The sequence below is a fragment of the Schistocerca americana genome, chromosome 5, assembly GCF_021461395.2.
Source record: "Schistocerca americana isolate TAMUIC-IGC-003095 chromosome 5, iqSchAmer2.1, whole genome shotgun sequence".
Taxonomy (NCBI): Eukaryota; Metazoa; Arthropoda; class Insecta; order Orthoptera; family Acrididae; genus Schistocerca; species Schistocerca americana.
The window spans coordinates 282,912,628-282,940,023 of NC_060123.1; the positions used below are offsets into that span (position 1 = coordinate 282,912,628).

At 37.6% G+C, this 27,396-nt stretch overlaps 1 protein-coding gene across 2 annotated transcripts in view; it reads left to right on the forward strand.

Annotated features, from left to right (window-relative positions):
* LOC124615596 (murinoglobulin-1-like) overlaps window positions 1-27,396 on the forward strand; it is a 283,543-nt gene that overhangs the window by 162,346 nt on the left and 93,801 nt on the right. For both annotated transcript variants that reach the window (XM_047143583.1, XM_047143584.1), the window contains 7 exons: window positions 2,079-2,194; window positions 2,281-2,431; window positions 3,474-3,712; window positions 3,793-4,060; window positions 21,061-21,215; window positions 24,649-24,861; window positions 25,049-25,283. In XM_047143583.1, the coding sequence (XP_046999539.1) occupies window positions 2,079-2,194; window positions 2,281-2,431; window positions 3,474-3,712; window positions 3,793-4,060; window positions 21,061-21,215; window positions 24,649-24,861; window positions 25,049-25,283 (1,377 nt within the window). The remainder of the gene's footprint in view (window positions 1-2,078; window positions 2,195-2,280; window positions 2,432-3,473; window positions 3,713-3,792; window positions 4,061-21,060; window positions 21,216-24,648; window positions 24,862-25,048; window positions 25,284-27,396) is intronic.

A 27,396-nucleotide genomic window follows, 5' to 3' on the forward strand; every position in this document is an offset into this window, starting at 1 on the left:
TCTATCTTGTGCAAGCCTCTTCACCTCCAAGTACCTACGCAACCTACATCCTTCTCAATCTGCTTAGCGTATTCATCTCTTGGTCTCCCTGTATGATTTGTACCCTCCACGCTGCCTTACAAATGAATTTAATTGATGAAAGGAGAAAATATAAAAATGCAGTAAATGAAACAGGCAAAAGGGAGTACAGACATCTCAGAAATGACATTGGGAGGAAGTGCAAAATGGCTAAGCAGGGATGGCTAGAGGACAAATGTAAGGATGTAGACGCATGTATCACTGCCTACAGGAAATTAAAGAGACCTTTGGAGAAAAGAGACTCACCTGTATGAATATCAAGAGCTCAGATGGAAAACCAGTTCTAAGCAAAGAAGGGAAAGCAGAAAGGTGGAAGGAGTATATAGAGGGTCTATACAAGGGCGATGTACTTGAGTGCAATGTTATAGATATGGAAGAGGATGTAGATGAAGATGAAATGGGAGATATGATACTGCGTGAAGAGTTTGACAGAGCACTGAAAGGCCTAAGTCGAAACAAGGCCCTGGGAGTAGACAACATTCTGTAGAGCTACGGATAACATTGGGAGAGCCAGCCATGGCGAAACTGTTCCATCTGGTGAGCAAGATGTATGAGACAGGCAATATACCTTCAGACTTCAAGAAGAATATAATAATTCCAATCTCAAAGAAACCAGGTGTTGACAGGTGTGAAAATTACTGAAATATCAGTTTAATAAGTCATGGCTGCAATATACTAACATGAATTCTTTACAGATGAGTGGAAAAACTGGCAGAAACTGACCTCAGGGAAGATCAGTTTGGGCACTGAGTCTCATAACTTTACCTTAATAATAAGTGATGATATATTTTTATGATGAGAAATGTAATACTTCAGTGTGTCAGATGATTAAGATGATGTTACACATGCATTAACCATCCTAATGTATGATACATGATAATGGCACATTTGAGCCATTTACCTTGTGAGCTTCTGAGGTGTTTAGCGCTCAGTTTTCAATATTGTGTAGGCACTGAACTTGTGACAAGCCTACATGTTGAAACCATTCATGAATACCTTCATTTGGGAAAAGCCATAATTGTATATTCATCTGTCACAAACAACAACATGTTACTGATTGGAGTCATAGCTGACCTGTTATGAGTATTAACAACAGAAGGAAGTGCAGAGGTGTAGTAAATCACTTGCCAATTCAATGCACCAACAATAACATCTAGTGAACAGCTGTGCCATGCAGAACCACGTCCTCACAATAGTGTGTGGAATCCACTACACATTTATCTCTGCTCACTGTGCATCATAGAGGACAGTATTGATGCAAGAACTAGTTCACTGGAAACTGCATGAGGAGATGCATCTTGGTTGCTGACAGGGCACAATTCAGGCCAGTGATGGAGGACTTCTTACGTGTGAGAATTTTATACGTGTTGTCATGGGGCTTCTATACCTCTGCCATAGTCTTTCACCAGTGAGCAGTGCAAGAGCTTACAGTCCTATCACAGGCTCCTCACAAGTGACCTAAATTTTCAGCAAGCCAGTGGGCCACCTTAGTGCACTAAGTGGAGGGGTAGTGTATAATCACTCCACTGATATGAAGGTGCTTAGTTGAGTTGAGATTAAAACTATGTGCTGAACAGGAACTGTGTGCTTTTGTAGCTAGATCAATAAGCACTGCCTGCTAAATTCGAGAGTCCAGTTTTGAGTCCTGATGTACCACACAGTTTTAATATGCCAGGACATTTTATAAAATGCACTCTCCAATGAAGAGTGAAAGATTCATTATGAAAATCTTAATATAACATGGATCTAACTATTTTAAAGTGTGTCATTATGTACAATTATGTAAAAAACTGATAAGTAAGATTTTTATTCTACCCCTAAAAATTAATGAAATAAGTGTTGTAATTCTGTGAATTAGCCAGCCTAATTCACACAGATTTTATGTGCATTAATATTTTTCTCATGCACAATAATGGCTATATTGATCAGGAGTTGAACAATTTTTAGCCTTAAAGATAAGATTCACCAAAATGTGTAATTGTTGTAAGTATTGGTTTCAGATACTACCCAAAAATCTGTAGTGAGGTGGAATCTAGAAATACCACAAGACATTGTTGAGGATTCAGCCAGAGCTGAGATCAAAGTTGTTGGTGACCTGCTTGCTCCAACATTGCATGTCAGTACATGTTGGTCATAGTTCAGCATTCTGTTTTTATTATATCACATTATACTAATGATGACATTCTATTATTTTCCTTCTAGAATTTAGAGCACCTGGTTCGAATGCCAATGGGTTGTGGTGAACAAAACATGATTCTTTTTGTGCCAAACTTGCTCATAATCAACTACATGTCTGCAACTAATCAGATGAATCTGGCCCTAAAACAAAGTGCTGTGAAAAATCTGAGAAAAGGTATGATTTGATCAAATTCTGGGTTTTTGTATGCAGATTTACATCTAATAATGATAAATGCTGACTCAGTTGGCACCTACAATCTTCATGAAGTGTTCAGATTAAAATTATCTGAAGAAGATACATATTAATAAAATATGTTGCTTTGTATGTTGTTATTTGATTGCATTTTACTTGGCTTATTTCACACACACACACACACACACACACACACACACACACACACACAATTGCATGTATGTTGTTACAATAAATTGGCCTGTTTAATGTTAATTAAAATATAGATGTCCGCCCCCATTAGCTGAGTGGTCAGTGTGGCGAAATGCCATGCCAACAGGCCCGGGTTCGATTCCTGGCTGGGGCAGGAGATTTTCTCCATTCATGGACTGGGTGTTGTGTTGTTCTCATCATCATTTCATCCCCATCTCTGACGCGCAAGTCACCCAGTGTGGCTTCGAATGCAACAAGTACTTGCCCTCGGCAGCTGAACTTCCCCAAATGGGGGACTCCCTGCCCACAATGCCGTACGCTCATTTCCATTTCAAAATATAGAGCCTACTATTTTAATATCCCCTTCATGGTTGAATGAGTTTTCCTTGCCGATTGGTAGCTAGATAATAGTATTATAAAAATTTGTACCCCTTAGTCAGCTTGGTGCTCTTGGAGAGGAGTTTGCCTTGTGGTGGCTTTGGGTTTTATCCTCTTTCTAATTGGCATTCATAACAACACAAATATAATGACACAATGCAGTAGGAATTAATCAGATCCATTTTTGCTTAAGTGATCAGAACACATTTGCATATATTCCACATGTATGAAAACAAAAAACTCATTTTATTTTAAAAACATTTTATATTTAGCTTTAAAGTTCTAAATAAGTTTTTATGTAGATTGTTGTTTTCATGTGACTAGAACATGAAACTAGTTCTGGACACTAAGACATCATAGTTGTCTCTGAATAATCAAGTTACATTTTCTGCACTTTTTGTAATGTCATGTTTCATTAACAGCTGCAGAATAATGATGAACTTTTCACATGCAGGATACCAGCGTGAGCTCAATTATCGTCGAACAGATGGGTCTTACTCAGCGTTTGGAGACTCAGATCCAAGTGGGTCCATGTGGCTGACAGCTTTTGTTGTTAAATCATTTGCTCAAGCCAGAAAATATATATTTATAGATGAAAATGATTTAAAAGTCAGCATAGACTGGATAGTTAAGAAGCAGTTAGAGAATGGTTGTTTCCCCTTAGTGGGGCAAGTATTTCAAAAAGATATTAAGGTAATTTAATGATATCAAAGTATTAATAATATCTATTTCCTGTTGTTCTTATTTATTTAATCTCTTAAATTCAACTGCAGGGAGGCTTATCAGAAGAAAGTTCATCATCAGCGTTAACTGCATATGTGCTTGTTTCCTTACTGGAGGCCGGCCTCCCCCTATCACCTTCTGTTACTTCAAATGCTCTCTATTGTCTAAGAGGTGACCAAGAGCTGGATGTCTATTCATTGGCTCTTACAACCTATGCATTTTCTTTGCTGGAGGAAAGAGTATTGGCAACAGAGTCACTGCGCCACTTAATGGGAAATGCTTTAACTCAACAGGATCTGTTGTGGTGGGAGAAACAAGGTATGACTTTCAATGAAATATAGACTTATAAGTAAGTGTGATTTATATGATGATACTTATAATCTTGAACTTCATGTGTGTGGAGATTGTAACTCTGAAAGTAATGTATACTAGTAAAGTTGAAAAGCACTGCAAACAATGGCAGACAGTTATTTCTCAGAGATTTGAGAAGAAAAATGATAATATTAAGGTAAAATCATTGTGCTAGCATGGCTTGTAATCCCCCCCAGTCTGTGCTTTTTAAATAATTACAGTAAAGTGTTCGCTGAAATTTATAGAAATTGGGCAAGTGAAAGAGGTGTGTTACATCAGGTAAGTCGATGACTATTTAATTGAACTGCATGCCTAAACCAACATGTGCAGTGCATGCTGTATGCTTAGAGAACTATATTTAACAATTGTTCTGAAATCATAACATTCACTCAGATTAAGACAGTTTATTTGTTCACTAGTAGCAGGTTTATGGTCCCATGTCATCCTGCCTCAACCCAACATAATTCATCTTGCTTAGCCATATAAGTTAGTTTCTTTCACTTCCTTAGTTACTTCACCCGGAACAGTTCAAGACTTATTCCAGTGTTTAACCTTTGTACATAGAAATGTAAAAAATTAATTTGCCTATGCTGCTAATGGCTTCCCATACCCATCTTTGACCTCCTCAAAACTCATTATTGTACATACTTTTGTTTCAAAATACTTCACGTGAATATTTAATCACAAACACAGCTGAGTTACTTTCCCTTATTGCTTCTGAATTCATTATACTTCAAAATTACCTTTTGTCTGCACTTCTAGGATACAGCTTAACTGTCACCCTTAAATGCTAACCACCAACTGGCTTGTTCCAGTGTTTTGAAAGCATGTACAGTCTATGTGGGTTCCTCAACCAACAGCATTTAACTGTAATTTCTGAACCATTTAGGACATCAGCAATATCAGAGCCACTGAAAGGGAGCCATTAATATTGATCTTTAGTAAGAACAATATGTGCAAACAAACTTATGCCTGAGGCACATGTAATACATTATAATAATGTCCTGACTATATGCTTAAGTGATGCTGTGACGTGTGTCCTCTTAAATGAAAGGCTTCCTCTCTTCGATAATCTTTCCCAGCAAATATACTGTGATGGGTAAGGATTGTTGAATGAAAAAATTTTTAGTTGACAGTTAGATTATTATATCTTCAGTTCATGAATATGATCTCTACATTCGTCTAACAACTCACTTAGCTACATGAACGCAATCACTGTTCACTTTGTCATGAAAGTTAGCTATTGCTTCTGCCCAGTTACCATAAAGAAAATACTGGTTCTTAAGGCATAATTGTACTTAAGACTAACTACTTTGCAATACTGTGCTTTCCAGTGGGGTCACATCCAGACTTTTACATATATACTGTATGACCTCACTCTGCTTGCATGCATTTCTTGCAGATGTCAAAAGGTCATCCCCTTCCTAACTAACAAGGTATTTCTACATCAACTGTGAGCTTTGGTCCATAGAGAAAGGGTAAGATTTGAGGTAGTACTAGTATTGATATCTGTACCTTGAGAAACAATTTCTTGGAAATAAAAATTAAATATAGAACAGCAAAATTTGTCTGGTAACCATAAGAAATTCAAAAGTTAAACTAAAAAGACTCCACAGAGTCAAAAATGTAAGAAAAACTCCAAGAAATGGTGCCCTCCTCTGTTAATCATGCACTGAGAATTTACTATGAACAACACAGTACCCATGTGTACCTACATGTAAAGATTTTACAGTAGTTTTTACAAAGTTTTTGTAGCACTAAGATTATCATAAGATTGCACAAATTCAAAATTAACATTAATTCGACATTCCAAAAACTATTCATTTTCCATTTTCAAATGCTCTGCATATCAAAACTTTCAACATTTCAAATGTGAAAATATCAATATTCATCAGTTATACAGAATGCATTTAAGATTCATAAAAATACTGTGCATCACAAGCAATTAGAAAAGATACTCAAAAATTAACATGTTCTCAAATTCTTAAATCAAGAAGCAGGTATTTTTAACATAGAGAAATCAGCATTAATCTTTATAGTTGAGACAAAAATGCACCTATACTAAAGTTAATCACTGTTGCTAACAATTTTCCAGAGAAATAACATACCCTTCACATAGTATAGTTCTTAAAGATGTCTAGGAACTCAGTGTATTTATTTAAGAGAAACCTATATTTAGTGTGTATTTAGTACATCTGAGGAATGTGTAAGGAACACCAAAAGAGCAAAGCAACATCTGTCTGCTGTAAAAGAAATCAATTGACTACACATAATTGTCACACACATTTTAAATAAGATACTATTTGAAACACTGGGGTGTAATGTGACTTGCAGTGGGTACCATCCACACTTTCACTTAAAGAGTACAATGCCATATCTACTGTAAGCAGTATCTATGTGAGCTAGCTCTGGCCCACCCTCCAGCCACTTTGCTCAGTGTTTTGGGGAGGGAGGTTACCAGCTGGTACTAGTTGAAACCAAGTCTTACATGCCTCCACTCCACTGATTAGTTTCAGATGCTCTGCACAGTGTCAGTTCCTGCTCTTACTGCTTCATCCTGCTGCTGTGCTACTGTGGCAGCCCCTGTTGATTCACTCACTCCATTTTTCAGCTATTAACATGTAAAAAAAAATGACATATCATGCATGTTGTAAGTCCAGCCAAATACAGTGCACAGCTGCTAATACATGCTGTCCTAGATGTGAGTTATTGCATGTGCTTTGCTGCGCTCCTACTCAAATGTTACTCTGTTTTCTGATGCTGCCATATTTTAGCTAACTACTGCTTGTTGAATAACTCAATCCAAAACACTGTTCAGAATATACAGAAGAAAACTATACTTTATTAAGCTGTTTGTAAAAATAATGGGTCAATGTACACACAAAACATAAAAAACTTCCCCATTGTTCTAAATCTACAATCATTTAATCTCTAGTGTTTCTGTCACTTTCTTCTGTTGATCATCAGTTCTGTGTCATACTTTGTATTTTCACATTTTCATGTGGCCAAACAGTTCAAGTTTTATTTTTATTTTGCAGGATCCCACATTAAATTTTCATTGTTCTGCACTTTTATATGAGGACTATCCAGTAAGTAACAGAAGTTTTGAAATAAAAAATATTAATATGGAAAAACCAAATTTTATTATACACATTTTAATCTATTTTTCTACATAATCACCATTCGAATTGAGGCAATTATCGTACCTGGCACAAGTTTCTCAATACCATCTCAGTAGAAATCTGTTGCCTACGATTGCAACCACTGGTAACTGCATGTAGTTCAATGTCAATATCAAAGTGTTGTGCAGCAAACCATGTCTTCATTACTGGGAAGAGATGGTAATTGCTCAGCACCAAATCCGGGCTTTTAGTGGATGATCAAACATGTCCCACCCAAAACCATGTAGGAGCTTTTGGGTATGATTGGCCATATGTGGATGCGCTTTATTGTGAAAAAACAAAGCATTTGTACTAAATTTTCCCTGATACTTGTTTTGAATTGCCCACCTTAACTTTGTCAGTGTTTGACAATAACTGTCTGAGTTAATTCTTGTGCTACATTCAAGGAAATAAATGAGAATCTCTCCCCTAGAATCTCAAAACACAATAGTCATGATCTTTCTTGCTGACAGCATTTGTAAACACTTCCTCGGTTTCTTGGAAGAATTTGTGTGTCCCATTCCATCAATTGGCTTTTTGCTTCACAATTGACATGCATCACTCAAGTGTCATCCACAGACACCATAAGATTGATAATTTTTTTACCATTTTTCTTGTAATCTCAAGGGAAGGTTAGTGCTGCAGCCAGAATCTGTTTCTGCGGTCTTTAGTTAGGATTTTGAGAACCCATGTAGAAATGAACTCCGTGAAATTTGGAGGAAATGTTGTGAAGTTTTTGTGATTTAAAAACACTGATTTTCACGAATTTTATTGTTGACTTTCACCCATAGTTCATCATTCACGAGGCTAGGCCTACCCCTGTGGTCTTCATCTTTAACATTGGCATGGCCATTTTTAAAATCAATGCACCATCACCATACTCGGCCTTCACTCTTTATACATTTTCCATACACACCACAAAGATCATGATAAATTTCAAGTGGTTTGCAGTTTTTTGTCAACAAAAGCCTATTTTCAGATCACACAAGTGGCAGGTTTTCTATTGCAGCGCACATTTCAACATGTCACAGAAAACAAAGTAGCAGAGACACAGACCACACACTACCCCCCCCCCTCCCCCCCCCTGCTCCCCCCCCCCTGCTCCCCCCCCCCCCCCCCCCCCCCCCCGAAGTTGCATACTGAGTGTAGAATGTTATGGCACCAAGATGGCTGATGTACTGCAGCCCACTACACTGATAGAACAAACCATCTGTTACTTTCTGCATAGCCCTCATAACAGTCCCAATTTTGTTATGATTTCTTCTTATTTTATAAGGTTGGAGATCCACAATATTCGTATATCTGGTTTTGCACTTTAACTGAGCATGTAATGCATAAAAGACATTTGGATGTGGCTTGTGTTCCACCTCAAATGTTACTCTGAATATCTTGACAAATTTTGAACTTCTTGAGTTAGTTTCCTTCAATCTTTTATGGTTCTTTACTAACACAAAATTGCAAATATTTCTTTTATTTTCTTATCATTTCTGTCTTTCCTTTCTTTGCCAAAAATTATATGCTTTTCTCCTCCATTTTCTCACATTCTTCAGCTAATTTGTTGTTGTTTATAACTTCTGTACTACTTGCACATGCTCCTATTATTCCTATTTAAGTCCTTAGTGTTACCATTTTGCATTTTCCAACTCATTATTTCTTCCCATTCCACAGCTGCTTCTGTTTTCACATTATGAACATTTTCTTATGGCTTATACTTTGCTCTTCCATACTATCTCTTAATGGGTTTAGTTGATTTCAGATCTGTTCATCACACTTCTAGATTTCTTTCTTTTCTCCCAACTTTATATTCAGTTTTGTTTGCTTAACTTTATTGTCTGTAAATTTTTTCTATCAATTCATTTACATTGTCTTCTACAAGTTCTACTATCCTATTTGTTAAATACTGCCTATTTCCTAATGTTGTTTTTGGCATTTCCACATATGTGACTTCACTGCCATCCTGCTTTGCCTCCAGGTTTTAAGAGAATGGACATGGCTAATTAGATAGCCCTAATTTCACTCTTTCATAGCCCTAATTTCGCTCTTTCCAGTGACTAATTTAATTTTTCCAAAGCATAATTAACTTTGATGATATTTGTTGTTAAAGTATGCCCATATACAAAAGTACTTGCATCATTTGAGCTCCTCAGATTGTTAAGTCCCAGGTTTGATTTCATATTTCTGTTGCCCCAATTTTTCTGCTTTGGGTAGTGCCTTTGTTTATCTAGCACTAATTAAGACTTTGAATCAATTAACAAAATTTTGAACATGTCAATTTTACATAAAAGTAGGGAATCTGCTGTGGAGCCATACAGTATTCATCTTGAGATTTAATACTTTCCTTACCAGTTGTAATCTACTTAAACTAGTTTATTGTTGGAAGCAATAAATGGTACAACGTGCCTGACCCTTCCCCTTGCAATTTTATAAACTAATATGCAATCACTGAAATCATAAAATATATTCCACCAGTCCTTATACACTCCACTCAACCTAAAAATCTTAATTTTGGGCTGGGCAGTCATCACAATAACATTATGTAGCGAATCACTTTTTGTTAATTTCTTTGTGAGAGTCCACATTGAGCAAGCACACAATTAACAACTATAAGAACATTTACTGCTTGGAAATGACAATGATAACATCTATGTAGCAAAAGTCTGTGAGTTTCATTAACTTGATTAATATTTCTAACAAAATTTGTGACTACCTAGCCTACTGCTCATGTCCTCATATTGTCTTCACTAGCATGTACTAAAAGTGCTGGATTATTTGTGTCTGATGGACAGATATGTGTGTAGGACTCGCCTATGTTGTTTTAACTTTCATGTGAACTTGTAATTGAGAAACAGCCATGCCCATAAAATTTGATGAATCGGTAATGAGACAAACATTTTTGTTTGTGAATTCCATAAGTCCCAATAACAAACTAGGATTTGGGAGAGTGAAAGGAGTGTGATCAGTGTTAAAAGGACTTTGACAAGAGCTGAAAGCCAAAACCAATCTTCAGCTGGCATCACCAAAAGAATGGGAAGAATATTTCTAGAAATTATTAAATGAGGTTAGAGAACAGTGGAAGAAAAAGGAACAGGAAAGAAAAGAAACAGGAAGGGAAGGAGATCCTAATTTTAGAAAGTGAGGTGAGTAAGGTGTTAAGAACAGGAAATAACGGTAAATCACGTGGACCAGTCAGACCAATCTGGAGTTCTTAAAATATGGTGGTGACAAAATTGTGAAACTAATAACATGGTTATTCAATAAAATATTACATGAAAATTCACTTCCCAAGAAAATGAAGCCGCACTATATTAATACTATATTTAAGAAAGGGGGTCACAAAATCTGCTCAAACTATCAACGAATATGTTTTATAAACACATTAAACAGAATTTTTGGAAAAATAATTAAGAATAAATGGGAAATAAATTTTGAAACCCAAGAAGAACAATGTGACTTCACAGCCGGTAGATCATGTGTAGACCATATTTTCACATTATGACAGATCTTAGAGAAACATAGGGAAAAATTTAAAAAAAAAACATAGGATTAATTTTCATGGATTTAGAAAAAGCATATGATAGTGTCCCTAGAAAACTACTTTGGAGAGCATTACATAGGGCGAACATAAGGGGTCATTTAATTAAAATAATAAAAGAAATATATAAAGATAACGTATGTCAAGTGAAAATTGGTAGTACACTCATACAGAAATTTAGAACAAGCAAGGGTCTATTACAAGGCTGCCCCATGTCACCAACATTATTTACAATCTATATAGATGTAAGTCTTAAGACATGGTCTCGTAAATGCAATGGACTGGGGCTATAAATTAAAGATGGAATTTATTTACATCACCTACTTTTGCTGCTGATCAAGTAGTTAGAGCACAAGATGGGCAGGATGCAAATTATATTTGTAACCAGTTAGCAATGGTATACAGAAACTGGGGATTAAAGATTAATTATCAGAAAACAGAGTACCTTACTAACAATCCAGATGGCTTACACATAGAGGGAAAGAAACTTAAGAAGGTCACTACTTTCTGTTATGTGGAATCATCAGAGAGAGAAACTAATAAAAGAATTGGCAGTGGGACGAAGGTTATTGGGGTGCTCAAGTCAGTCTTGTGGAGCAAAAATGTGATAAATCGATCCAAAAGCATCATATATATATTGATATTAGAGAGCATAGTTATGTATGGAGTGGAGAAATATTAGAAGTCATAGTTATGTATGGTGTGGAGACTAGGACTACTAATTTGAAACAGGTAAAAAAACTGCAAGCAGTAGAAATGGTCTTATGGAGAAGATCAGCAAGAATTTCTAGAAAGGAGAAACTAAGAAACAATGAAATAATAGAGAGAATGGAAGAAAGAGAAAGAATGCATGTCACAATAGATAGAAGGAAGTTACAATGATTCGAGCATGTAAGAAGAGTGGAGGAAGCGAGTATATAAAAAATGATACTGGATTTGGAACTGGAGAGAAAGAAGAGAAGAGGTTGCCCTATGACCACCTGGTTCCAAAATGTGTGATTAACAATGAGAAAACTTAGTGCAGAGGAAGAAGATATATAAGATTGAAATGCCTTGAGGGACATCCTGAGGAGATAAATTAAGATCTTACTTAACATATGTAATAATTTCCAGGTATTTGTTATATTGTGGAAAAACCTTTGTAAAGGGGAAAATCTCAATAACTAAAAAATAAAAATTCCATACGCACATAATCAGCGATGTGTGAAAGTGACGTGTTGGGAAATACTAGTTATGAACTTGTGCTATAACTCCCATTGAGTTATTTTACTGTTTCCTGATATCAATAATTAGGTTTACTTTCTTGACTGATTCAGTGATAAGATACAAACTAATAATTGTTTCAGTTACTATATTAAGAACTGATCATCACTCATGATAAAAACAAATGTGTCAATAGGTAAAAGTGTTGGTGTTGCGTTCATAATTATAGAACATAGTTAGAACATCCACACAGGCTTTTTTAGACTATAAACTTATGGTATGACCAGTGAAAAATATCTATAATCAAGTAAGTAATCTTGATGCTATTCAGGAGGAGTCGGCCAGTTGCAGGCACTAGGATCCAACTTCTCCCTTTTCCCATCATTGTACAAAAACATATCACCACACCACAAGCACACATCCATTACAGTCACCTACACAGAAAAGATATACTTAAACACAACTTCATGCACTGCAAGGAAAGGGGCCATTGTGCGCAGAGGAAGAAATGCCTTTCCATGCAGTTGGCTTAAACTAACCTGTAGGATCTCCCAGCCAACAATGCCATCTGTCTCTTTATTTCTTTAGCATACTACAAGAAATAAATGTTTGTAATTGGTCTTGTGGGCTCGCTACCATACACAGTTCATCACAGCTCTGCTAGGACTGCTTGTGTGAAATTCCAAACCGAAATGTTATCTCGTGGCAGGTTGTGGTGTTATGATCCTTGAAGTTTCAACAGCAGCTATCTAGAAGATCTGAGCACTAGCAGCACTACTGCAGGAATACTGACCACAAATTTAACACTATGTGTCTTGACATTCATAAAAAAATGACAGTGGAGCTGTGAGGCAACATCAAGTTTAGTGTTAGGTTCTGTGTTTGTGGACAATGGAAATTCATCAGATTTGGCCTGAATACTGAGAGATAGGTTCCTGATGGCTCCTTCTCTATAACCCTCCAGTCCATAAAGTGAAGATTGTGCATGAGCTTTTGGACAGAAAATGGATCACAGTGCTGGATCACCCAATGTATTCACCATTTCTGGCCCCAGTTGACTTCTGGTTGTGCCCCAAGTTGAAGTTGGTGGTGAAAGGACACTGTTATGATGAAATTAAAGACATCCAAGAAAATTGTATTGCAGTACTAAATGCAATTCTGAAAAAAGGACTACAATGTCTGTTTTAAAACACTTTTAAAAAAGTTTCACCTGTGTATTGATTCAATGGTTTTCTGATCATAATCCAGGACTTCTATTTTTTATAGCCACAGTCCCTAGGGAACTGGGACATGCTGTGTAGAAGTTTTGAATGTTTGTAATGGAAACTGAAATATTCAGTATTAGCATTCATTTATAAAAATGAAAATAACTTCTAACTCATTTTACTACTTTCACTGTTTCATAGGCCTGTGAGCAATTAGCCTTTGGTAGAAAATAGATCCACCATTCTGACACATTACTGACATTTCGTGTCAGCCCTCATAATGTATACACCTGCTCCCTAAAGTCACATGCTGATCACCAAACTTAAACAACCATATTCATTATTATGAGACCACAAAAAAGTATAATTTTTCTAGAGAGATTCATAGGATACTCTTATTTCAAAAAAATTTGTTACATTAATTTAATTTTATACAGTGGTTTGTCTCAAAAGATTAAATGATTATATCAGTTGTATGGATTCAGTCACGAATAAAGTATATAACCACAGCATACCATCACTACAGAACTAACAATTGCGTGGATATTCAGCATTAAGTAAAAATGTCTCTCCTTGGAATTTTCTGTGCACTATTTATCTATGAATGTTAAGTATATTTCAAAACCCAATGCTTTTATAACACTTTACAAGATCCTTATTAATCCTATTCTGTGTTTCTGAGTTTAGTGTCCTGTTATTGATGGCACTGACTCATTTAATTATACATAATTTATAATGCCAGTACCTGCACCAGAACTGAAAACAGATAGAGAATTCCGAGCAAGTAACAGTGATTGTGATAACGTAGTGTGGTGTATGGTGGCCTGTATAGTGATATGTAATTATCTTCTTCGTATTATTGTTCTTTGCCATTTCCTGTTTCTCTACACCATCAGCACTGTTATATGGATTTTAGCATTGTTAATAAAAATTAGCGTCTTGATGCCACCGCTTTCCCACAGGACGAACTTTGTGTACACCATCTGTCTGCCTCTAGAGTAAGTCATATGTTAAAATGTGAGAACATTTTCTAGATGTTTGCATATCATGTATCTGAGATAGGATTTGAGTATGAGACCAGTATTTACCTAGTTGGATGTGAGAAATTCTCTAAATACCATGTCCAGGCTAGCTGACTCACCAGCCCTCATAATTAATCAGTGAGGTGGGTTCAATCTCAGGCAGGCTCACCTCCCTGAATCCCGGAAGTAGTGTGTTGACATACTCAGCTCTGTGAGTGGGTTGTGACATATAGTTATATTCTGTATATATACAGATATACTGATTAATATACAGTGTGCAACAAAAAGAAATAGCAAAACTTTCAGTACAAAATCCTCTCACATAGAAGAAGAAAATATGTTGCATGGACATGGGCCCAAAAACACTTTATTTTTGTGTTATAAATGATTTTCGACAACTATTTGTAGTACATTAACATGAGAAACACATAGGAAAAGAACATAGCAGCATACTACACAAAACTCTTTCTTATATTAACTGTTCTTGGTTATATATGATTAAAATGTAATTATTAGATTCACCATGAATGTTTTGTGTTCCTTTTCATGTTGACATGTGATTTACTCCACTGCCTTACTTACATGTAGAGTCAATTGTTTAAGTGATAATTATGAACATGGTGAAAACATAACTGTTTATTAGTGTTCAGCATGGAAAGTGGGAGGTTGACCAATTTCCTGCTCCACATTCTTCAGACTTCACCCACTAAAATTTTATTTTTGCGATCACATAAAAGCTCTTATGCCTCAAATCTCAGATGAAGATGCATAGTCTTCATACCCATATTGTGGAAGATTGTGAATCCATAAACATTCCTCCAGGGATACATCAGCCAATCCAGGATCCATTATGACAATGGGCTGATGCATGAATCTATGCTAACAGAGGGCAGTTTGAACATTTCATATAAGGAATAGTTTCTTGTGATATACTGAAATGTTCTGTTCTTGTGTATGTCTCATGGTTAGTGGACTATGAAGACTTGCTGAGGATGATTCCTAATATGGCAGTAGAGCATTTGCAGTCCTTTTTCTACACATATATGTACATTCTTCTTCATTATGTGTGGAATATGTTCTGAAAGCCTGGCTGTACTTATTTTGTTACAGCTTGCATATTATATAAATTGTGTGTGAGAAAAGAAATGTCTATATGTTAACTGTTAATTTTTTTTGCTATTTCCAATACAACTGTTCAAATGTGCACTAGGATTCTGCAGATTGCTAAGTGAAGCAGTTGTTGTTGTTGTGGTCTTCAGTCCTGAGACTGGTTTGATGCAGCTCTCCATGCTACTCTATCCTGTGCAAGCTTCTTCATCTCCCAGCCTGCATCCTTCTGAATCTGCTTAGTGTATTCATCTTTTGCTCTCCCTCTACGATTTTTACCCTCCACGCTGCCCTCCAATACTAAATTGGTGATACCTCGATGTCTCAGAACATGTCCTACCAAGTGATCCCATCTTCTAGTCAAGTTGTGCCACAAGCTCCTCGTCTCCCCAATTCTATTCAATACCTCCTCATTAGTTATGTGATATACCCATCTAATCTTCAGCATTCTTCTCTAGCACCACATTTCGAAAGCTTCTATTCTCTTCTTGTCTAAACTATTTATCATCCATGTTTCACTTCCATACATGGCTACACACCATACAAATACTTTCAGAAACGACTTCCTGACATTTAAATCTATACTCGATGTTAACAAATTTCTCTTCTTCAGAAACGCTTTCCTTGCCATTGCCAGTCTACATTTTATATCCTCTCCACTTCAACCATCGACAGTTATTTTGCTCCCCAAATAGCAAAACTCCTTTACTACTTGAAGTGTCTCATTTCCTAATCTAATTCCCTCAGCATCACCCGACTTAATTCGACTACATCCCATTATCCTCATTTTGCTTTTGTTGAAGTTCATCTTATATCCTCCTTTTAAGACACTGTCCATTCCATTCAACTGCTCTTCCTAGTCCTTTGCTATCTCTGACAGAATTACAATGTCATCGGCGAACCTTAAAGTTTTTATTTCTTCTCCATGGATTTTAATACCTACTCCGAACTTTTCTTTTGTTTCCTTTATTGCTTGCTCAATATACAGACTGAACAACATCGGGGATAGGCTACAACCCTGTCTCACTCCCTTCCCAACCACTGCTTCCCTTTCATACCCCTCGACTCTTATAACTGCCATCTGCTTTCTGTACAAATTGTAAATAGCATTTCGCTCCCTGTATTTTACCCCTGCCACCTTCAGAATTTGAAAGAGAGTATTCCAATCAACATTGTCAAAAGCTTTCTCTAAGTCTACAAATGTTAGAAACGTAGGTTTGCCTTTCCTTAATCTAGCTTCTAAAGATAAGTCGTAGTGTCAGTATTGCCTCACGTGTTCCAGTATTTCTATGGAATTCAATCTGATCTTCCCCGAGGTCGGCTTCTATCAGTTTTTCCATTCATCTGTAAAGAATTCGCGTTAGTATTTTGCAGCTGTGACTTATTAAACTGATCGTTCGGTAATTTTCACATCTGTCAACACCTGCTTTCTTTGGGATTGGAATTATTGTATTCTTCTTGAAGTCTGAGGGTATTTCGCCTGTCTTGCTCACCAGATGGTAGAGTTTTGTCAGGACTGGCTCTCCCAAGGCTATCAGTAGTTCTAATGGAATGTTGTCTACTCCAGGGGCCTTGTTTCGACTCAGGTCTTTCAGTGCTCTGTCAAACTCTTTGTGCAGTATCGTATCTCCCATTTCATCTTCATCTACATCCTCTTCCATTTCCATAAAATTGTCCTCAAGTATGTCGCCCTTGTATAGACCCTCTATATACTCCTTCCACCTTTCTGCTTTCCCTTCTTTGCTTAGAACTGGGTTTCCATCTGAGCTCTTGATATTCATGCAAGTGGTTCTCCTTTCTCCAAAGGTCTCTTTAATTTTCCTGTAAGCAGTATCTATTTTACCCCTAGTGAGATACTCCTCTACATCCTTACATTTGTCCTCTAGCCATCCCTGCTTAGCCATTTTGCACATCCTGTCGATCTCAGTTTTGAGACGTTTGTATTCCTTTTTGCCTGCTTCATTTACTGCACTTTTATATTTTCTCCTTTCATCAATTAAATTCAATATTTCTTCTGTTACCCCTCGTCTTTTTACCTAGTTGATCCTCTGCTGCCTTCACTATTTCATCCCTCAAAGTTACCCATTCTTCTTCTACTGTATTTCTGTCCCCCATTCCTGTCAATTGTTCCCTTATGCTTTCCCTGAAACTCTGTACAACCTCTGGTTTAGTCAGTTTATCCAAGTCCCATCTCCTTAAATGGCCACCTTTTTGCAGTTTCTTCAGTTTTAATCTACAGCTCATAACCAATAGATTGTGATCAGAGTCCACATCTGCCCCTGGAAATGTCTTACAATTTAGAACCTGGTTCGTAAGTCTCTGTCTTACCATTATATAATCTATCTGATACCTTTTAGTATCTCCAGGTTTCTTCCATGTATACAACCTTCATTCATGATTCTTGAACCAAGTGTTAGCTATGATTAAGTTATGCTCTGCGCAAAATTCTACGAGACGGCTTCCTCTTTCATTTCTTAGCTCCAATCCATATTCACCTACTATGTTTCCTTCTCTCCCTTTTCCTACTAAAGAATTCCAGTCACCCATGACTATCAAATTTTCGTCTCCCTTCACTACCTGAATAATTTCTTTTATCTCATCATACATTTCATCAATTTCTTCAAAGTGAAGCAACTAATTTTAATTTTGTATTTTGTGCAAAATCTGACAAATTGTACAGAAATAACTTAGCATCATGAACTCTAAATATGACTTGCATACAAAAAATTTAAACTTCTCTATACTTAAAATAATATTTTATCTCACTGAAGTTATTTTGATGGAGTGCATAGCAGGTATTATCCAGCTAGGGTTTTTTGTGACCTAGCAAATGCTTTTGATTATGTGGGTCACAAAATTTTACTCTGGCCACTAAGCGATTATTGTATTAATGGTGTACCCCACTTACATGACCAGAGGCTTTGCTCCAAAAGATATTAGAGAGACTCACATTAATGGGCCACACCTCAGAGCTAAAATAGAACTCTCAGTGTAGAGAAACATAAAATATGCCACTTTATTCTTTTTTATAATCTGTGTAAATGAACTTAAAAACTAATTAAAGGCCTTTCAGACACTGCAATGTTTACCTTAACACAAGTATACCTATTAATGTCTCAAACTCAGACATAGCAGACATGTGCAGGGTAATGTCTCAAAGGGCACATTGTTTCACAATAAGTGACTTAGCACCCAAACTAATAACACTGACTGATTTACAAGTTGTGTAAATAGATACTATTGATTAATTATTTACTAGGTGTAAACTCCTCTGCAAAGTTTCTTTGTGTCCAAACAGACAACGGATTGAAGTCAAATGAACACATTGATACTGTGATCGAAATATCCTACAGCCTTTGCACCTGAAAGTATTTCTCACTGTCTTTTATTCAGACCAAAATTCTTGCACATGAATCATATTTTGACTCTCTGCTATGTTTTGGGACAATCTTCTGTGATAAATATTATACTGAGCAGATCACTGTACAGCTTGAGGAGATCTTCCCAAGCACATAACAACTTCTTTACTTGACAGGCCCCTACAATTAGTTTTGAGCATTGTTCATGGCAAATAGTAAGTCAGTTTATGTCCAGCTATGACATATATGATGTAGTTAAGTGTCAGGGTGATGGATTTTAATGTCTAGGCTCAGTCTTCAGTTAGTCTAATGACTTTTTCTGTCACTTCTCTTTCATTTGCATGTGGGAATGGTTAAACTGTTGGCCCACTTGCGACTGAATCAGTTTGAAAGTCTAAGGAAGGCTAGGTCATACCATCTCCAACAGGACCATGCCTAGTAAAGCAATATGATGTTGAATCTGACCTTGTTGTAGAACCTTTATCTTTCACAGTCATAAACAAGATTTTAAAATAATTTTAATTTGAGCGCTGTGTCCCTGTGCTGAGGAAAAAGAAGTATTTTGTCCACAGACATAGTCAGGCAAGCTGCAAAATAAGAATATTATGAAAAGGAAAGTTGCTACTCACCATCTAGCGAAGATGCTCAACTGCAGTCGCATGCAACTGAAACCACACTGCAAGCAGCAGCACCAGTGCATGATGGGAGTGGTGACTGGGTGGGGGTAAGTAGGAGGCTGGGGTGGGGAGGGGGAGGGATAGTATGGTGGGGTGGCAGACAGTGAAGTGTTACATGTTAGATGGGGGCAGGGGAGAGGTGGGGGAGGGGAAGTAGTGGAAAAGGAGAGAAATAAAAAGACTGGGTGTGATGGTGGAATGACAGCTGTGCAGTGCTGGATTGGGAACAGGGAAGAGGCTGGAAGGGTGAGTACAGTGACTAACAAAGGTTGAGGCCAGGAGTGTTATGGGAACATGGGATGTATTGCAGGGAAAGTACCCACCTGCGCAATTCAGAAAAGCTGGTGTTGGTGGGAAGGAGCCATATGGCACAGACTGTGAAGCAGTCACTGAAATGAAGGATGTCATGTTTGGCAACATGTTCAGCAACAGGGTGGTCAACTTGTTTCTTGGCCACAGTTTATCAGTGGCCATTCATGTGGACAGACAGCTTATTGGTTGTCATGCCTACATAGAATGCAGCACAGTGGTTACAGCTTAGCTTGTAGATTATATGACTGGTTTCACAGGTAGCCCTGCCTTTGATGGGATAAGTGATGTTAGTGATCGTACTGGAGTGGGTGGTGGTGGGAGGATGTATGGGACAGGTATTGCATCTAGTTCTATTACAGTGGTGTGACCCATGAAGTAAGGGACTGGGGGCAGGGGTTATGTAAGGATGGACGAGTATATTGTGTAGAATTGGTGGATGGCAGAATACCACTGTGGGAGGGCTGGGAAGGACAGTGGGCAGGACATTTCTCATTTCAGGGCACAACAAGAGGTAATTGTAACCCTGGTGGAGAGTGTAATTTAGTTGCTCCAGTCCTGAGTGGTACTGAGTTATGAGTGGAATGCTCCTCTGTGGCCGGATGGTGGGACTTTGGGGAGTGATGGGAAACTGGAAGGATAAGGCATTTTCGAAATAGTGGCTTTGGTGCTATATTTGTATGGTGACCAGTGTAAATAAGGTATAGCAGGTCTCTTTATGAATAACATAAGCCTGTCATTTATGATAGTTTTTTTTTAAATTTAGCCTTCAGGATCGGGTTATTACAAGAACATCTCTGCATTGAAGTATGTCATGTCTTGAAACACATCCTGTTAGGTTCTCTCTTATGATATGATCACAAGAAGTTATGTATGGATGACGTATAAAACTGATGCTTTAATGATGATGATCACAATGATCATGTCGGGGTGGGTACCCATACTAAAATTTCATGATATGAGTAGGGTTAGTCATTCCACATATTTATGGGTTAAGATTTCCCCCCTTCTCCTAGATGAATCAGCAGGAAACTCTTTTAATCTCATACAAAAATGAATTATTAATCTTAAATAAGTTCAGAAAATATATGCATATATTGTCATAGACATACTACAAAGAATCATTGAAGGATATACTGCTCTTAACCAAGTTGAAATTGTTCTTTCGAAAGATATTGAAGATGCGTTTGTATTGATTATCTCTGTTTACTGCTTACAAATAATTTGACTGTAGTCAGTATTATGAGAAGGAAAGTTGCCACTCACCATATAGTGGAGATGCTGAGTTGTAGATAGACACAATAATAAGCCTTTTCATAATATTGTTACATTCCATCCTAGGTTTTCCAATGTTTGATTTTTGTCTGTAATCAAGATTCTTTGTTAAAACAGGCAGTTCAGCACTAAGTCTCAGTGTTGAGATAACATCATATGCTGTATTATCTTTGCTCAAGATTGGTGGAGAAGATAACTACATAAATGCCCTGAAAGCCATAAGGTGGCTGTCACTACATAGAAATGTAAATGGAGGTTTTATATCTACACAGGTTAGTTCCGTATGTTGTATTTTTATGTGACTTAATTTGTTTGCTTTAATGTCAAATGCAAAAAATTGATATAAGTTGTTCAAATGGCTACCTTATTACAGTAGTACCAGAATACAGTTATTAGGTGTGATAGAACTGAAAATGTGGAGGATATGGGGACTAGTCCGCAGTTCATGGTCTAGTGGCTAGCATTGCTGCCTTTGGATCTGGGAGCCCCGGGTTCGATTCCCGGCCAGGTTGGGGATTTTCTCGGCCCAGAGACTGGGTGTTTGTGTTGTCCTCATCATTTCATCCTCCTCCTCCTCCTCCTCCTCCTCCTCCTCCTCATCATCATCATCCTCATTGTCATCATTCGTGACAGTGTCACGACTGGACTGTTTAACAAAAACTGGACTGTGTAAAACATGGGACTTTGTGCGGGCGCTGATGACCTTGCAATTGAGAGCCCCATAAACCAAACATCATCAAATGGGTACTAAATGTAGAAAATTTGAATACACATTCACAAAAACAAGCCATACTGAGCCTAGGAACAGTCATGTGTAATCGTGAATTAGGTCCAAAGTGGTGTAAGATTAGAAATGTTGCAGTTGAAGCAGTGGGACTCCTTGGTGTGCTGAGCACATTGGACACTGTTTGTTACTGACGAGTGATAGTAGCAACATGTCAGATGCTAGATTTAGACTACACTCAGTGTCTGTGATACAGCACTTGGATTATTTGTCCTTCATTGTTTCAGAAATAGTTACCGAGCAGTTGTCAGTCTCTGACCACAAGAGAATTGCACCATCTTTAGTTTTTTTATCACGAACTGATGTTAACAAATCTGTGAACTGGTGGTGAGGCTATTGTTTCCCTGTGTTCTGGCAGTCTTACTTATCCTTCTGTACTCACATACCTGCTACAGAAGTATGTGATTTTCTCATTATTAGAAATGTGAGATCTGCTGAGACAGATCTGGTGAGATTTTCTTCTGTCACAGAGACTGAATGTGAGCAGTTTTCATGAGTTAGACATTTCACCTTTTGTTTTAGAAGTAGCTTCAGAGGTCTGAGTGTTTGCTGATACTTCATCCTGCTACAGATTTGACAGCATTAGTGCCTCTCATTGCACTGCTTCAACAGGAGCACATTGAATGATTGTGTCTCCAATTAGCACATCGGTGATGGTGAACTAACAAAATTGCATTTTATGCTGCAGCTGTATAACTTGGCCACACACTAAATGTAAGCCCGAGTGCCTTTCCAAGTCTGCAGGAAAGTATGTTGCACAGCTGCTACAGAAATTTCTTAGTCAAAGTACTGAGGAAGTTTTGCCTTTAACCAAGGACCATCCAATAGCCGAATGCATGTTAATCCAGCTTGAGTGCCTGCCGATGCCTGTGGACAAAGGTGGGCCCCGGGTGGGCAGTCAGTAAACTGGGCTGTAACCTATGCATTTGTATGACTCAACCAAGTACCTGTGGTCAGGAGTGGGCAAACAGCTCACATACACATACTGACAGAATAAGGTGTGAATATGGTGCAGTTGGATCACCTGGCAGGTGTAGCCTACCCCCACTTGTGCCTGCTCAGTGAGTGAGTTGGCGATGCCTGTTGGTGCTCTTGTCCCTTGGATGAGCTGAGGATACCCTTGTCCCATGGGGTGCAGTGTTAGAACAGCCTGGTGTAATACCTCAATGGGAAACAATTTTTTAAATATTTGGCAAAACCAAACAGTGGAAAGTACAGGATTGTATAATGACAATATTATGAGAAGGATAGATCACTACTCACCATGTAGTGGAGATGTCGACTCACAGACAGGCACAACAAAAAGTCTGCTAAGCATTTGCCCAAAAGGCCTTCTTCTGAATTAAAAAATTCTCTCTCTCTCTCTCTCTCTCTCTCTCTCTCTCTCTCTCTCTCTCTCACACACACACACACACACACACACACACACACACACACAGACATACACACACACACACACACACACACACACACACACACACACACACACACACACACATTCATGCAAAAGCAACACACACTCACATGACCACCGCCTCTGGCTTCGGCAACCAGAGACAGTGGTTATATGTTGTTAGTTGCATTTGTGTGTATGTGTGTTTACATGTTTTCTAATTCAGAAGAAGGCCTTTTGGCTGAAAGCTTACTTGTATTTTTGTTGTTCCTGTATGTGAATCAACAGCTCCACTATATTTTAAGTACTTGGTGTACTTATGATCCTGCTGATGCAGGAAAAGAAGTGTTTTCACTGGCTATCAATTCCTAAAAATACTTAAAAGCATGGGTGAACATTTTGAATGTTCATTCATCAGTCTTTTGTTGCTAGCTTGAATTTTGGAAAAGCTGTGCTGATGTTTCATCTTTGTGAGCAGACCGATGATATGGCATAGCGATCTGCGGGTGCATCAGCTGGCGTGAGTTGTCATATTATACTTTTTTTTATTGAAAGGCAAAGGTGGATGATTGTCATGTAAAAATGTGGACGTATTTTGCTTTTATTGTTATGTGGAAATTATCTATTTCTGGACATAAGTTCCTGTGTAAAATCTTAGTACAGTCCCTGTGTGTGACCCGAATTGTGAAAAACCATGCATGCACGGAGAATGCTAGTGGCACAGCATACAATCACAGTAAGAGTGACTTTAATTCCATCCAACTGACCCATGGACTAATCATTATTGTGGAAGTTCAATAATGGAATATTACAGGCAAAAGAACAAATGAGACGAATCTCTTGTGTGAACAGTTTTTTTGGAGAAATGATGTGAATGACAGTCATTAAATGTTCATTCTGCTGGTATACTTACAGGAGTGCCTTAAATGTATGTGTTTGTAAATGAAAACAGAGACAACACTCCTAACTTAGTGAAAATAAACCAGCTAGTTGTCAGTGCTACATTAATTGTTGGTTATTAATTCAGTTTTAGTTCTCTTTTAAATAAGTGGGGTCTTCGATGTTCTTCTGATTTTTATCTGGCATTGCTGTGTCATGTATACTTTTTATATTTTAACTGGACAAAAAAAGTGTTCTGACATAATTTTCTTTACTTTGGCATATGCAATATTTCTGAAACTTCTTATGTCTGACCAATTCATCATATCCCATAACTTCAGCTACTAAATTTTCTGATCACTGTTCTGTTATTTTGAGTTATATATTTGACAAACACCCTTTCAACTTTCTGGATCCTTGTGTTATTCTCACTATATAATATATAAATTTCCCTCGTTGTTCACTGTTTACAGCTTCATTATCTGTTTCCCAAAACATTTTTCAGCTAAGAAATGTTGCTTCTCTCTTCTTGTGTTTTTGACCCATTCCCACACATTTATCCAAAACATTGAATGAAAGATTTTGATTATTTTTATATGATATTAGATTTTTCTCTACCCTGTGTTATGTTCAAATAATTATGTTTCAGGATACAATTGTTGCACTTGAAGCTCTTGCAAAATTTGCTATGTCAATGCCAGCAAGTGCTACAGATGTTACACTAAGGGTGATGGCAACTGAAATGGATCATAGATTTCATATCAGCAAACAGGACCGAATGTTACAGAAACAACAATACATACCAGTCCTGCCAACAGGAGTTGTTATTGAAGCATACGGTCATGGGTGTGCATTAGTGCAGGTAACAACATAGCTAAGCTATATCTACAACTTCATTTGCAGTTTGGAATAGTCTCCTTTGAATAATTTCATATTGAGGAAATTGAATATCTCATAGTAAATTACAGATAAAATGGAAGGTATATACTGTGTATTTGAGGTACTCGTTATTTTACTACCTTACAATGCTGCTGTGCCATCTTTTACAGGCCTCACTTCAGTACAATGTGAAAACACCATCTGGCAGTGATGTATTTGAGCTTGATGTGGAAACAGGACCTGTTGCATCTGTAGACTTGTGTACAGTACAAAGACTTGAAGTATGTCTTCGATACAAGTTGACACATCAGACATCGAATATGGCAGTTGTGGAAGTTTCCATGGTCACAGGATATGCTCCAAATAGAGCTTCACTACAAAGATTATCAAATGAGAAAAGTACAAGTATGTGTGACAACATTAAATTATCATATTAAGTTTAGCTCGTAGTCACACTGATCTCATAAAGCAATTATTTTGATTACAGATTGATATAATTCTCCATATGTAAAACATTAACTTCAATATAATAAATAAAAATGGGGTATGAAAGTATTAAAGTAATTTCTAACAAGGGAACCTCCCCATCGCACCCCCTTCAGATTTAATTACAAGTTGGCACAGTGGATAGGCCTTGAAAAACTGAACACAGATCAATCGAGAAAACTGGAAGAAGTTGTGTGGAACTATTAAAAAAAATAAGCAAAACATACAAACTGAGTAGTCCATGCGCAAGATAGGCAGCATCAAGGGAACTGGAGCTCCGAAGCACTGTGGTCCCGTGGTTAGCGTGATCAGCTGTGAAACGAAAGGGCTTTGGTTCAAGCCTCCCTCGTGCGAAATTTTTTTTATTTTCAGACTATTATCAAAGTTAAGGCACTCAAACATAATCAACTTCGCTCTCCAAAATTCCAGGACATGTTCAGATTTGCTTGGACACATGCAGGATTGGACGGTCTACACACGGAAAAATTTGAAAACGTTAGAAAAATATGTTTTGACAGAGCACAGGGAAAACTGTGCGACTGTGAAACTGTTGCAGTCATTTGTTGCAGTTCATGTGACAAACTCTTATGTTTTCATCACTTTTTTGGGAGTGATTATCACATCCACAAGAAAACCTAAATCGGCAAGGTAGAAGAATCTTTTTACCCATTCGCCAAGTGTACAAGTTAGATAGGTCGACAACATATTCCTGTCAGGTGACGCACATGCCGTCACCAGTGTCGTATAGAATATATCAGACGTGTTGTCCTGTGGAGGAATCGGTTGACTTATGACCTTGCGAGCAAATGTTTTTGGTGCCCACTGGAGAGGCACGTCATTTCGTCTACTAATCGCACGGTTTTGCGGTGCGGTGGCAAAACACAGACACTAAACTTATTACAGTGAACAGAGACGTCAATGAACAAACGGACGGATCATAACTTTGCGAGAATAAAGAAAGTAAAATTTTCACCCGATGGAAGACTTGAACCAAGGACCTCTCCCTCCAGAGCTGCTCACGCTAACCATGGGACCACGGAGCTCCTGAGCTCACAGTATCCTTAATGTTGCTAATGTTGCGCATGGACTACTCAGTTCGTATATTTTGCTTATTTTTTTCCTAGTTCCACACAACTTCTTCCTGTTTTCTCGATTGATCTGTGTCCAGTTTTTCAAGGCCTATTCACTTTGCCAACTTATAACTAAATCTGAGGGGGGTGCGATGGGGAGGTTCCCTTGTAAGTTAGTTTCAGCATAGTTGTAACTCTGTAAAAGATGACCATACAAGAATGGGCATCAAACAGAAACCATTTATTTAACTGAGAATTCTTCAGTAGTTGGTACTTTCAGTGAAACTGTGATTTTAACCAAGGCATAGGCCTAATATAGCAGGTTTTTTTTAATATTAATATAATTTCTCAGTTAAGTGACTGAAAGCAGTGATGTAGAATTTGATATTAAACACATCACTAAATTCTCAGATTTGTGAACATTGCAAGTTCAAAGTGAAATAGCTAATCCTGGAAAATTAAAATTTAGCCTAAATATTCAGAAGAGACATCATCATCATGAGCCATTTCTATCATTCAACAATGTTGCCTCCCCAAGTACTAATCTCAGGTATGTCTGTAACTACTTCTTCCATGGGCCAGTTTACTCCAGTCATCTTCCATGGCTCTCATTTCACATCAATCTGGTGACCTTCCTCACAGTCTCTCTCAGTTTCCCTTGGACTCCATTCCAGCACTGCCTTTTTCATTCTCCAGGATGTCCTTGACATTGGTAATTGATATGGTGCCTTCTGTCTTTTTTCTTCTTTCACAGTAAATCCTAGCTTAGACTTTTCCATGCCTTGCTGTACCGTTCTACGCTTCTGCTTGTATATTCTTGAAGTCTCTAGGAATCACATCCATCAGTCAAAAGTGGGAGAATGAATCATTTGAAAACCAATTTTTCCCCCTAGTTTTACTGCCAGGTTTGATATGATTGAATGTCTACCAAATGTTTGTCAGCCTAGCTTGAGGCATCAAAA